General features: G+C 53.2%; 1 protein-coding gene across 1 annotated transcript in view; it reads right to left on the bottom strand.

The window, feature by feature from the left end:
* Positions 1 to 2,405: 2,405 nt before the first annotated feature.
* PYGB (glycogen phosphorylase B) overlaps positions 2,406 to 12,244 on the bottom strand; it is a 58,551-nt gene continuing 48,712 nt past the window's right edge. The window contains exons 15-20 of the mRNA XM_019437179.2: positions 11,861 to 11,919; positions 10,071 to 10,212; positions 8,090 to 8,297; positions 6,577 to 6,711; positions 5,241 to 5,307; positions 2,406 to 3,889 (exon numbers count right to left, since the gene is read on the bottom strand). Of these exons, the coding sequence (XP_019292724.2) occupies positions 3,737 to 3,889; positions 5,241 to 5,307; positions 6,577 to 6,711; positions 8,090 to 8,297; positions 10,071 to 10,212; positions 11,861 to 11,919 (764 nt within the window). The 3' untranslated portion in view covers positions 2,406 to 3,736. The remainder of the gene's footprint in view (positions 3,890 to 5,240; positions 5,308 to 6,576; positions 6,712 to 8,089; positions 8,298 to 10,070; positions 10,213 to 11,860; positions 11,920 to 12,244) is intronic.

The raw sequence follows: 12,244 nt of genomic DNA, 5'->3' as shown, positions 1-12,244 counted from the left end.
TGTTTGTTGTGTTCTCAGTGATGTTTCCAGCTGCCCCCAGGCCATGCTGAGAGCCAGCCACATGGGAGGAGGTGCAGCTCTATAAGGCTAGGGACCCTGGGCATTCCTTTTCTCCCTTCTTCCAGATGTGGATAGAGGTCAACTCAAGGAGTGGTGTTGTCTCAGGGAAAGATGTATTCATGGGGTCACTGTTTCTCCAGATGAGTTAGATGGCATAAAATTTAGGCTCTCTTCAACCTCACACTTAGCAAGGTTGCTGGATGCTGGTATTGATCAGCAGGCTCTTGGGTTTCACCCACAGACCCCAAGCGAGCCCCTGGCAGGGGTCCATGAAAGAACTTGGGGCCCTGGAGTGCAGGGTTTCTAGTTCTGGCCCATGAGCACCACCTCAATTATTCACTGGGGGTGGCTCTTTTGGTATTCAGCTTTTTTGCCAAACCAGTGTCCCCTGCAGTTCTGCTGCCTCCACCTGGCACCCTCTAAAAATCCTGCTTCTCACCACTGGGTGCTGGTAAAGGGCCAGATTCTTACGTCTGGGCTCAGTAACCTGGGAGTGAGAAGGTTCATGGCTTAAGAAGAAAGAAGGTTTCAAGCTGCCCCCACAGGGGACTGTCCTACCCCTGCTGTGCAAGTACAGAGGTATGACCCAGACCAGAGGATGTAAACCCACCTGGGACCCGATTCTTCTGATGGTGGGACTTTCTCCTAGGTCCTAAGGTTCTGGGACTGTCTAGTCTTGGCAGCTGAAAAATTCCCTGGGGGGTATGGAGGACCTTGTTCACCAGTCTACCTGTTCTTCAAGGTCATAGGCCATTGTTAGCAGCTGTGGGCAGGCTAGGGGGCCCAGAGGTCAACACTCGTTATACCTTCTTAATGAAGCACCTTCAAGCTGCCTACAGTGATTCTCATGTTGGGGAAATCACACCGTTCTTAAATAGGTTGAAATGTGAACAGACTCCTAAAGTCAGTTTATGTCCGAATATTTATTTTTCTCTTATTGGACGGGTTCCCTGCTGACTCCTGGCATCTAATTTGGGTGTGAGCACTGCCTGCAAGACACCAACCCATCCCCAGGGTGCATGTTTTGCACCTCTCAGAGCTGGGGCACATGGCCCCATCCCGTAGTGTCTTCCTGTGTAACTGCTCTGCGTATTGTGCCCATTGGACCTGACAGCCCTTCCTCAGACATGGCACCCTCTACTGGCTCTATCATGGAGGCCCTGAGACAGAGCCGCCTTCCCAGCCCACTTCCATCAGTGACACGATGTGACCTGCTGGCACGTGGTCTCAGACCCAGCCCACCCTGGGTGAGCCAGTCTTCACCCTGTTTAATATTTTGTGTGTGTGAGCTGCCTCAGATCTTCATGGGGTGGGCTGGGGGATAGGATATGAAGTAAAATACAAGTGTTGGTATTTTGACAGGTGGAGTGAAGAGGAGAAAGCACTAAAGAGGCAGTAAGCACTGGAGGGGCAGTTGCTGGGCCATTGGGTCAGCTAATCAGGTCCAAGCACCCCCACCCGCTGGCTTCTATTAACTAAACCTATGATGGCCTAGGACAGATGTAACCACTGATGGTTACAAAACCAATCCTTGAAGAAAAAAAAAAAGATCAAGACATGCACAGCTGTAAATTTTGCAGTTAATACACATGTCCTGGGGCACCTGGCTGGCTCAGTCGGTAGAGCATCCCACTCTTGATCCCAGGGCCGTTGAGTTGAAGCCCTACATTGGGCAAGGAGCCTACTTAAAAAATATGCAGGGGGTGCCTGGGTGTCTCAGGTTGAGTGGCTCTTGATTTCAGTTTCAGTTCATGATCTCACGATTCCTGGGATCGAGCCCAGAGTAGGGCTCTGCGCTGACATAGTGGAGCCTACTTGGGATTCTCTCTCCCTCTCTGCCCCTCCCCTGCTCATACTCTCTCTCAAAATAAACAAAAAAAAAACTAAGCATGTCCCCAGACCCAAGACCACCCCAGCAGGGCCCATGGTGCCCCAGTGGCCTGCAGTTCTCAGGTTCTTTGTGTAACAACCCCAAGTTCATGTCTCTCCTGGACTTTGATTCAGCCTGCAGCTACACAATTTAGGGGGAAATGCTCTGGTTTTTTGGAGCATTCCACTTTCCAGGGCCAGGAGTGGGTGGCAGAAGACAGGTGCAAAAAGAACCAATGCAATTTGCACCCAAAATGCCAACACACAGATAAGTTTATGAAGCAGATTAGACGATTCTTTTGTGAGCTGGCAGTTCAGCACACATACTCTTAAGTCCCACTCACAGCTGGGATAGGAGAATGTGGTCTGTCCTTAATCCCACAGTGACGGGCTGTTACAGCGGAGGATCTGAGGCCCACACCACCCAACTCCCACCCTGCTCTCAGCACAGAATAAAACAGTTCAGGTCAACCAAGCACAGGCAGGAAGGTTTAATCATTTTCTCACACAAGGCAGTAACAGCAAGTGGCACAGTGATGGGTCCACATGTGGCCTAAGAAATGGGGCAGCAGAGGGTGTCATGGATTCAACCACAGCCCTGGAATGTGGGCCTCCCCACCAGACCTCTGCAGCTCTGGTGAAGTGTGCATGTGAGCAAATCCTCCATGGCCTGGTTCTGTGAGCAGTCAGGACCCGGGGTGAGGGCAGAACCCTGTGCCACTGAGATCCAGCATGCAAGGAGGCAGAGCCTCGGAAAGGGTGCTTCCCACCCGTGTCTCCAATAAGCCTGCAGTGAAGCGTGCCAGGCTGCTTCCTGGCTCTCTCCTCTGGGCAGCTGAGAGGGGCTCACCCACCCTTACGGCCACCAGCCTGCCATCCAGGCAGAGTGGAAAAGTGGGCTCCCTTCTGGGCCTGCTCAGTCCTTTTCCTAGACCATCTTGGTTGTACTCGTAGACAGGGAGGGAGACAGGAGACTAGCCTCATGTGTAAGACAGGAGACACAGCCCCCAGGACAGGGCAGGGGTACAAGGAGGGCATGGATCTGCAGCAGGGGCTGGGCTATCAGCCTTTCCAGCAAAGGCAGTGACTCCATCCCAGGCCCCCAGGGCTGGGCCAACCCAGGACAAAATTTCAGAAGTACAATTTTTAGTTGCTAAAATGAGAAAAGGCTTCAGCTACTTTCATTTTCCTGTGAAGTTAATTTTTCTCTTGAAAAAGCAAAACCAAGCTAACTTTGCATCAGCCAGCCTTGTCCTAGCCCAAACCCCCGAAATGCCGGACACAGGTGTCCTCATCCATGTGACCCTCACTCATCCAGGGCCCCTTTATCTGATCAGTCTGGAAACTTGGGCCAGAGCACCTACATAGCAGTTGCAGACTTGGCTTGGAGTACTGGACCCTCCCAGCACAGCCAGGAGCACAGCTGGGCCAGGGAGGTCAGAAACCCACACCAGCTGGGTAGCCCATGTAGTGCAGAAACACATAGTTCCCCAGGCTTTGCCACAGCTACCTGCCCAGACCCCAGAATCCAAAAGCTCAAAACTAAAAACAAGCTCACTGCAAGGTGCATGCAAGGTCTCAGAGGAGCCCAGCAGGTGGCTCCACCTTCCCCACCTCCTTGGGACAGGTGGGCTAAAGCTGCGGGGCCAGCTGCCCTGGTCAGTGCTGTGAGCCCCAATTTCCTGCAGAAAACTGGGAATATCTCATTCTTTACATCTTTCCTTCCTTTCCCACCCCAAGCCACCACCACGATCCCCATGGCCCTCCAGAAACAGCACTGAAACAAGCAAGGCCACTGCCAGGGCTCCTAATCCTTGGGGAGATTGGGGGGTGGGATCTGCAGGTCAGAGGGCTCCACGCCCCAGATGTCCCGGGCATACTCTGTGATGGTCCGGTCACTGGAGAACTTGCCTGAGCAGGCAATGTTCCTGATGACCTTCTTGGTCCACTCCCTGGGGTTCTGCAGAGGGAAGGAGAGGCTGAGTAATCCTAGGCACCACATAAGACAACCTGCACTTCCAGAACTTCAGGACTGTTCCCAGATGAGCTCTTAGCCCCTGGGAAGCTTGATGAACAAAGAGGAAATTGCAATCAACAGCTCATTCAAATGGGGGGACCCACCAACCAGAAAAGCTACCAGATGATTAGATACAAGGGCAAGGAGTCTGAGAAGGTCCCGGACCTCAAAATGCACCATGTCCTCTGGGGCACGGCCCACCATGACAAAGAAATACCACCAGGTGAGTACTTGCCACTGGCTGGATCCAGGGAAAATGGCCAGGTGGTCTCCCATCCACAGCTTCCCCCAGAGCCTGGCAACCACCCGTAGACTGAGCCAGCACCAAGAGGAGTCTTCCCGAAAGGGCACACTCTGCTGAGGTCTGGGTCAGAGGAGCAAAGGATCCCCCCAGAGCCCTGCCTAGTCACTCAGTTTCCCATCCCCCCCCCCCCATTCTTTCATGGGTCCCGAAGGACAGCTTTCCTAAGGGCAGGGGGTGGGGGCCAGAACAGCAACAAATCAGAAATACAAATCCCACAGGCCTTGTCCAAGAACCTGGGAAATAATCCATCCGACCCACAACTCTGCGGTCACACCATGGTAGCCAGAGTCCTCTCCCACTGCCTCCCCTCCCCACCCCCAGGAAAGGGGAGAGAAGAGGGCACCAAGGGACACCCTCGAGACCCCACATGGAGACACCCACTCCCCCAGGGACACTGGCCAGCACATGCTCCACACAGAAAACAGGACCTCCCTTGTCCACTTTTACCAAGGAGTAGGGAGCTGGCTGCAGTGGTCCTGCCCTAAAAAGGCTGCTCCTCACAGCTATGGGTCCCTCACTCTACTTAACATTGAAGCTCACACTTTTCCAAGGAAGCATTCCCATTCTCATTTTAAACACAGGCTTTCTGTGTGCACATACAAGTCTTCCTGGCTCCACACCTGCTCCCTGCACCCTCCTGATCATAGCCACATGGGAGTGCAGACCACAGGCTGAGGCATTGCCCATTGCCTCTGCCGTCTGCAGGAAGGAAACTCCTGTCCTGCTCACTTGTGTTCTGCGGCAGCTGCTCGCAGGCTGTGTGGAAACGTGCCAGTGTGGACAGCGGCCTGGTCCCAGGGGCACTAGCCTTTACCAGGGGTGAGCAGAGAGACGGCTAAGTCAGTCTGAGTGGAAGCAGCCCCATTCAGCCTGAGTCCATGATGCAGCTCAATGGTGAACTATGACCTCCCGGGACTGGACCTCATAGATGTCCCCTGCTGCTATCCTGCCAGGGCCGCCCCCACCAGCTCTGGGGCCCGAGAACCATACCCTGTACAGCTGGTCCACCTGGGCCTGGCATGCCACATACGCTTCATAATCTGCAAACACCTTGAACCTGAAATGGGAGACAAGAGGGTGGTCCACCGTGGCAGGTGGTCAGGAAACAGGTCCCAGCCATCCAGGTCCTCACACTTTAGGATGACAGAGCCCACCTGGCCACAGAGGTGGCTCTAATGAGCAATACTTTTGTCCTGGGGTACTATTCTATAAAATCCTTGTTTTAAGCCTATGTTTCTTTAAAGAAGTGGGTGTTTCCAATGCACCCTCTCCATGCATGTGGGGTAGAGCCACACAGGCTGAGAGGCTTCCTGCGGACTCCATCTCCCAGGTGAGGGGGCACAGGATGACAGTGAGGCTCTACGCAGCCATCTGTTCCCAGGTCTAACTGGGCCAAAAATTGGTGGTCTAGAGAAAGGATGTTGTGGGTAAAAATGTAGGATTTATGAACACAGAAATGCATTTTTGTTTATGATGGAGTCACAGGGACAATTCATGAAACGGCTAAATTTTTCCTTGATCACAGACTGAGCCAGGGGCCAGCTCCCAGCCCTGTATGTGTGGGGCTGCAATCTGATCTGACACCAGCTCACAGCACTCATGGGAAGAGCAATAGACAAAACCAATCCAAAGGCAACTGAGAGTGGAACAGAGGTCAATTCTCAGCATTTGCCAGATTCAAGGATTCTTACCAACAGGGTGGAGCAAAGAACTGTCAAAAGAGGGCAAGTGGCATTGCTGACCTGCTGTAAATTAGTGAGTCTGTAAATGTGGATGTTATAATCAGGGATAGTTGTGTTGTAAAAAACCATTAACTACATCGTACTTTATGTCACAAGTTAATTCCATTTTAACCACTCTGTGTCACCACCGGCCAACATTTGCCTCAGCTGGGACTGCAGGACCATGACTGTGGAGGCACAGTGCCCCTCACCCCCCATTTCCTGGAGGTTTCTGGTGTGTCCTGCCCAGACTCCTGTTCTCCCCGGGGAAGAGAGGACTCAGGAAATGCCTCCAGGCAGCCCCATCTGAAACCACCTTCTGCTTGTCATGCCGTTCTGGGGGTCAGCCAGTGCTGGGGGGCCTAGGGCCAGATCATGAACCAGCAATCCCTACCACCAGGGTCCCCCAGCATTCAAGCACCTCCAGAGACCACAGCAGGCCCTGGGTATAGCATGTCAAGGTTGGCGGCCTGAGGCTCTGCCCATGGGCTGGGGTAGGGAGCCAGCCTCACCTCGGTCCAGGGTCACTCCCAAAGTGCAGTCTTGAGCCCACCAGGAGGACCCATCTATCTGACCAGCCAGTGGGGAAGGACATAAGGACAAACCTGTCGTGGTTCAGCAGCATGTTGACAATGTCCCTGAAGCAGTCTGGATCCTTGGGAGAAAAGAAACCACTGCTGATCTGGTCCACGGCCTGCTTCAGCTCAGGCAGGCGGTCGTAGTACTCTCTGGCATTGTACCTGTGGGGAGGTGGGGCCAAGCGTCAGCCTTCAGGGTGAGCTGCAGGGCTGTTTGTACTGGGCACCTTCCTGGTCCGAGACTGCCCCAGGCTCCAGGCCCAAGTGCTGCTGGGCCCTGCAGTGATGTGCTGGGTGTGCAGAATGAATCCCACCGGCTCCTTGTGATTGCTGGAAGACACACAATCACTGGCATGGCACTATCACACTCCTACAGGAGGCTGCTTGAGAACTGGCCTGCTGCATGCCATCTCCACCCCACCTTGCTGCACCCTGCCCTTAACGATGCCCCCTGCTTCCTGCCACCACCCTGCCCCCTGCCACTGGGACAATGAAGAAGGAAATGAAGCATAAACCAGACACAACAGTCCTTGGCCATCAGGGAGTTGGGGAGGGAAGCATGGAGCAGATATGCAGTCTCAGAACACGGGATGGAGCAGAAAGCCCAAATAAGGGGCAGGTAGGAAAGGGCATATGGGGCAGTGTACTCTCAAGCTGAGACATCTAACTCATCTTGAAGCTGTGACTTTTTAGGTGACATTTGGGTTTTCACCCGGCTAGTGCCTGAGGCCTCACCAACTCCCCTGAGGGCTTTTAGACAATTAGGCAATACTGTCTTTTCTTTTTAATTATTGTTCAGAATCAGGCTAGGGCCAGACTCAAGAGTGTCCACAGTCATGATCAAGAGTGTCCAAGGTCATGAAACATGAGGAAAGGCTGAGAAAATGTCACAGACCAGAGGAGACAGGAGACCTGCTATCTAAACACAGAGGGGTGCCCTGGAAGGGATCCTAGGACAGAAAAGGACATTCATGGGAAACACTAAGTATGGACGTTAATAAATAACAATGCACCACTACTGGTTACCTAATTTTGATAACGTATGACTTTAATTAGGAAAATGTAAGCAACAGGGGAGATGGCAGAAGGGTCTATAGGACTCTGTGCTATCTTTGCAACTTGTCTGTAAACATGAAACTATTTCAAGGGTTACTTTACAGAATCTGGCCAGAGAATCTCAGCAGTAGCTCAGCCCCAAATCCCCACACTGGCTGAATGCTCAGAGCTTTCCCTCCAGAGACCAGAACCTTCTACCCTTTTGAAAAGACTCACTCTGGACCCCAGGGACTGGGCTCATGGAGACAAGCACAGAGTAGCCAGCTCCCACCCAAGCCAGCCTCCCAGGACAGCTGGTGGGGTGCTCAGGCCAGGAGCAGGCTCAGCCAGCATGCCCACAGCCACCCCCACCTGCCAGGCGGGCATCTCTCCCAGCAAGCGCAGGCCTGGCTCCCAGAGCCCTCTTGGCACCCCCAACCCCCAGTGCTCCAAGCAGTGTCTGGGATGCTGTAGTGCCCCCGATGGCACAGGAAGGAATACACACCCTTTCCGGTCCAGGGCCTTGACGTCCTCTACACGCATGCCAAAGATGAAGAGGTTCTCAGCCCCAGCTTCCTCAGCCATTTCCACGTTGGCGCCATCCATCGTGCCAATGGTGAGGGCCCCATTGAGCATGAACTTCATGTTGCCCGTGCCCGAGGCCTCGGTGCCCGCAGTGGAGATCTGCTGTGACAGGTCTGCGGCGGGGATCACTGCAAGCAGGTGGACAAGAAGGTGCATCACCACAGACCGCTCACAGCATGGCAGCAATGGGAACTGTGCAAGACACCACACGCCCACTGCTGGCGTTCCCAGAGCAGGTGCCATCTCCCACCCACTCCAGGATGGGCCTGAGCCCTGCAGCCCACCCTGCCCACCTATTAAGGGCTTCCCTTCCTGATCCAGGGCAGCCTGAGGTCAAGATGGTGACTCCTGAAGAGAAGACCCCAGGTAGCAAAGGACCTTTGTTCTAGAACCTTCCAGGGACCAGGCCCAACCATACTCTGGGGTCCCCTGGTTCTTGCTTTTGATGTCATCATTCTCTTTCATCCTGACAGCACTTCTGTCTCATGCCGTCAGCCCATAAGTCTCTTCAGAGCACTTCAAAAGGAAACTGGACTCTTAAAGAACCAGAGAACTAGGAAGGCAGGGGCAATTTCCTTGTGTTCTGTGCTGTGTGCAGACTGGGCCCAACCAGCCACAACGATGACCCAAATGCAGTGGCCCTGAGGTGTCTCCAAAGGGTGGGCTCCCTGTGCCTCCAAGACATGATGGATGGGAAAGCCTCATCTTCCCACCCTGCCTTGGCATCCCTGCTCCCACATTCTCAGCTTGTCAATGGAGCTGATGCTGCTTCCCCAGCCCAGTGGCTGGCACTCAGGGTCTGTGAAGAGTGAAGTCCAGCTCTTCTTCAAGGTCAAGCCCAGGAGCCAAGATAAAGAGATACAGGCATCTCTGGCCCCCATGCAGCTCCACACTGAAGGCAGAGGGACATGAGCAAATGTGACAGTGGACACATTGCTGCAGCAAGTTTAAGACCCCAGCTCTGAGGCCCTAGAGCAGGTACCCCAAGACCAGTTCTGAAGATGCCCAGGAGCCAGCTGGTCCCATGTAACAGTGAGGAGGGGGAGTTCCACGTGCAAAGGGCAGTAAGATGTGCCAGAAGCTCAGTGAAGAACTAAGCACATTACTGACCCTGAACCGCATATGGTCTGTGACAGCAGAGGGACCAGAGAGACAGTTCAATGACCTGGCTGAGCTGTCAGGAGAGGGGAGCATATCTGCCTGCACATCGTTACTCAGCACAGCAGGCAGCAGCTGATCTGTGTGAGCTGCAGAGGTGCCTACTACTCAGAGCCAGAATTCCAGGCTCAGGTTTCCCATCACCTGGTTGGGCAAATCACCTTCCTGCCAGGGTCTCCACAAGTGGCCAGTTTAGAAAGGCCTGTCCAGGTCAGGAAAGCCACGCTCCAAGGCACATTTGGCTGCAGGAACTTCTCCAGATGACAGCACACATCCTTGAAGGAGCAGCCCCAGCCTGAGCTCTCACCAAAGGGCTGGGTTGTCAGGCCTCGGGCTGCTCTTAGAAAGGACCAAAGAGGCAGGTGCCGGCCCAGATCACAAGTAGGTAATGCCCTTGAGAGTATATAGGTGGTGACAGCAGACGCATCCTCTGGGGGTGGGAGAAGGGAGGGAGGAGGCTGCCCTGGAAGCACATCCTGCCAGCAAGAGCAAGCTCTAGGAGCAGGAAAGAAAACTGGGGGCAGAACAAGGAGAAGGAATGAGGTCACAGGAAGAAGTGAGAAAGTACAGAGACAAAGGTTGAGGGTAATTCTCCGCATGTGAAGGGCAGAGAACTTCCCCAAAGCCTTTTACTACTAGAACAAAGTCTCCCTCTGGCTGGGGCGCCTGGTGTCTGGGACCAGCAATAACCACCCATACTGTGCCCAGGCAGGGGCAGGCCTTCCTATCTAACATGGGCCTACCTTTCTCAGCCAAGGACACTCGGTAGTTTTCCAGGAAGATCACTTTAAGCCTGTCGCCCACAACTGGATCGTGGTTGACGACATTGCCGATGGATGTGACCAGCTTGATGATCATCTTGGCCATGTGGTAACCAGGGGCTGCCTGGAGATGGGAGGGGAAATTCAGCATGAACACACCTATGTGCTGGGCAGCACAGGGTCCTCGGAGGGTCTGGCATCATTCCCTGTAACCGGGGCCCCATGCTAGATCACTGAGGTCACACCCAGTTGAGTGGCACCCCCCCCTCCATGTCCTGCATGCAGTCTGGCAGACAGCTTCATGACAGAGGAACCTGCTCTCCGTGGGGTGTGATGTCTACCCGTGACCCAGCTCTACCAAGCGCCTCTCCTGACAGCTGCCCCAGCCTGTGCTGAAACCTGCCAGCCTCAAACCTGTTCTCCAATTCTAGCCAGCTCTTCAGAAATGAGGACATGAAAGGAACAGGACTTTTAGAACCACCAACTTATAGGAAACACAGGGAACTAAGGGGCGTACTGGACATGCCAGACAGATGTGCTCAGAAAAGCCAACCTGGGGAAGACACAAAGCCCAATCTCTGTAACAAATCAGTTGCAGAGAGAGAAGAGAGGTAGGCGTGGGGAAAAACCTACTGATGACAAGATTTAACAGACAGCAAGCAATTACACGGTTAGGCCCTGCCAGGGTCCAGATTCAAACAAACTATTCCAGATATCTGTAACTTTACTATCTACATGAGAAGATGGTATCATGTGGTAGTGTTCAAAAGGGTCTGTACTTATTGTGGTTTTGGAGGAAAACAGCATTGGGAACACATGTGAAATACTTAGAGGTAAAGCAATTCCAGGTCCAGAACTCATTTGGAATGATCCAGCGGAATCTGGGATAGGTGTATGGATATTATTACTATTCTTCCTACTTTTGTCTATGTTGAAAAATTTTAATAATTAGCATTTAAAAAACTGTTTGAAAGCCTGTATCTCTAAGAAATGCACACTGGGATACTAACAAAGGAAATGGCAGGCACTCAGGGAGATGACCATGAGCTGCTGGCTGGGCAGACAGTGCCTGGCCCCACCTGGTAGGCCCCCATAAAACAACTGGGCTCCACAGTGTCCTCATGTTCTCTGATGACAATGAGGCTCTTGGGGGAAAGTGGCAGAGGTTGGGGACACCAGCCCTAGAGCACAGAGTATGATGAGAAAACCCATCCATCAATGAGTAATGGCAACATACTGGGACTATGTGACTGAGTATCCAAAAGCATGTGTCACGGTGAATAAAAAATGAAATAAAGCTAGGCTGAGCTCACTCACCATGGGTATACATCTGGCTGATGAAGCAGCCAGCAATCTATGTCCACTCAGCACACGAGTACAGGGAAGTGAGTGGGCAGCATGCTGGGACCTGAGAGCTGGGCACAGGTGTGGAAGGGTGGTGGTTGTACAAGGAAAGGCATTGGATGGAGGGCCAACAAGTCCACTGGGGACTCCCCTTGGGGCTAGGACCCCCACTCTCATGTGCTGGGGTCCCATCCAGCTCCCTCTTAATGCTGAGCTGATGGACACTGAACCTACTCAGCCCACAAGCACACCTGGGGAAGCAGGGGGCCTCTGGCATTCCGTGTGTATGCTGCCTCTGAGCCTTTGCAGTCTCCAGCCCATTGCGCAGCTGGCACTCAAGTCGGGACACAGTGGCACTGACAAAAAGCATGGTGGTTTGTGCACTCAGGCTAAATATCAAGCAAGATGCAAAGAGAACATCACCTCACCTTGCCCCCGATCATGACAGTCCTGGGCACAAAGGCCTTGGTTGGGTCCTTCTTTATTCCTGTAGGACAAACAAGAGATTCAGATAAGGCACTGAAGCCAGACATGCCCCTGCTTTGGGACACAGGATGGTGACCAGAATCCTCAGAGATCAACCCCAAACCAGGGGACATGCACAGCCACTGGGCCCCCATGTGTCTATTAAGAATTCCCACTTACAAAAGGGGGACAAGCCCCCTAGATTCTGCATTTATATCCCATGGTGAGGAAGGAGGCCAGAAACAGACTCTTCCAAAAGGCTCACAGGAAAAGATGCACCTCTGTTTCCAGAACAGCCCAAAGCAGGTGCCTGGCTTGAGTCCAATCAGTCACCAGCTGTCAAGGCC

This window comes from Panthera pardus, unplaced genomic scaffold (assembly GCF_024362965.1).
Source record: "Panthera pardus isolate Hobbes unplaced genomic scaffold, ASM2436296v1 HiC_scaffold_25, whole genome shotgun sequence".
NCBI classification, from domain to species: Eukaryota; Metazoa; Chordata; class Mammalia; order Carnivora; family Felidae; genus Panthera; species Panthera pardus.
Note: the sequence above shows the minus strand (reverse complement) of the source record. Positions and strands in the feature narration are given on the sequence as shown.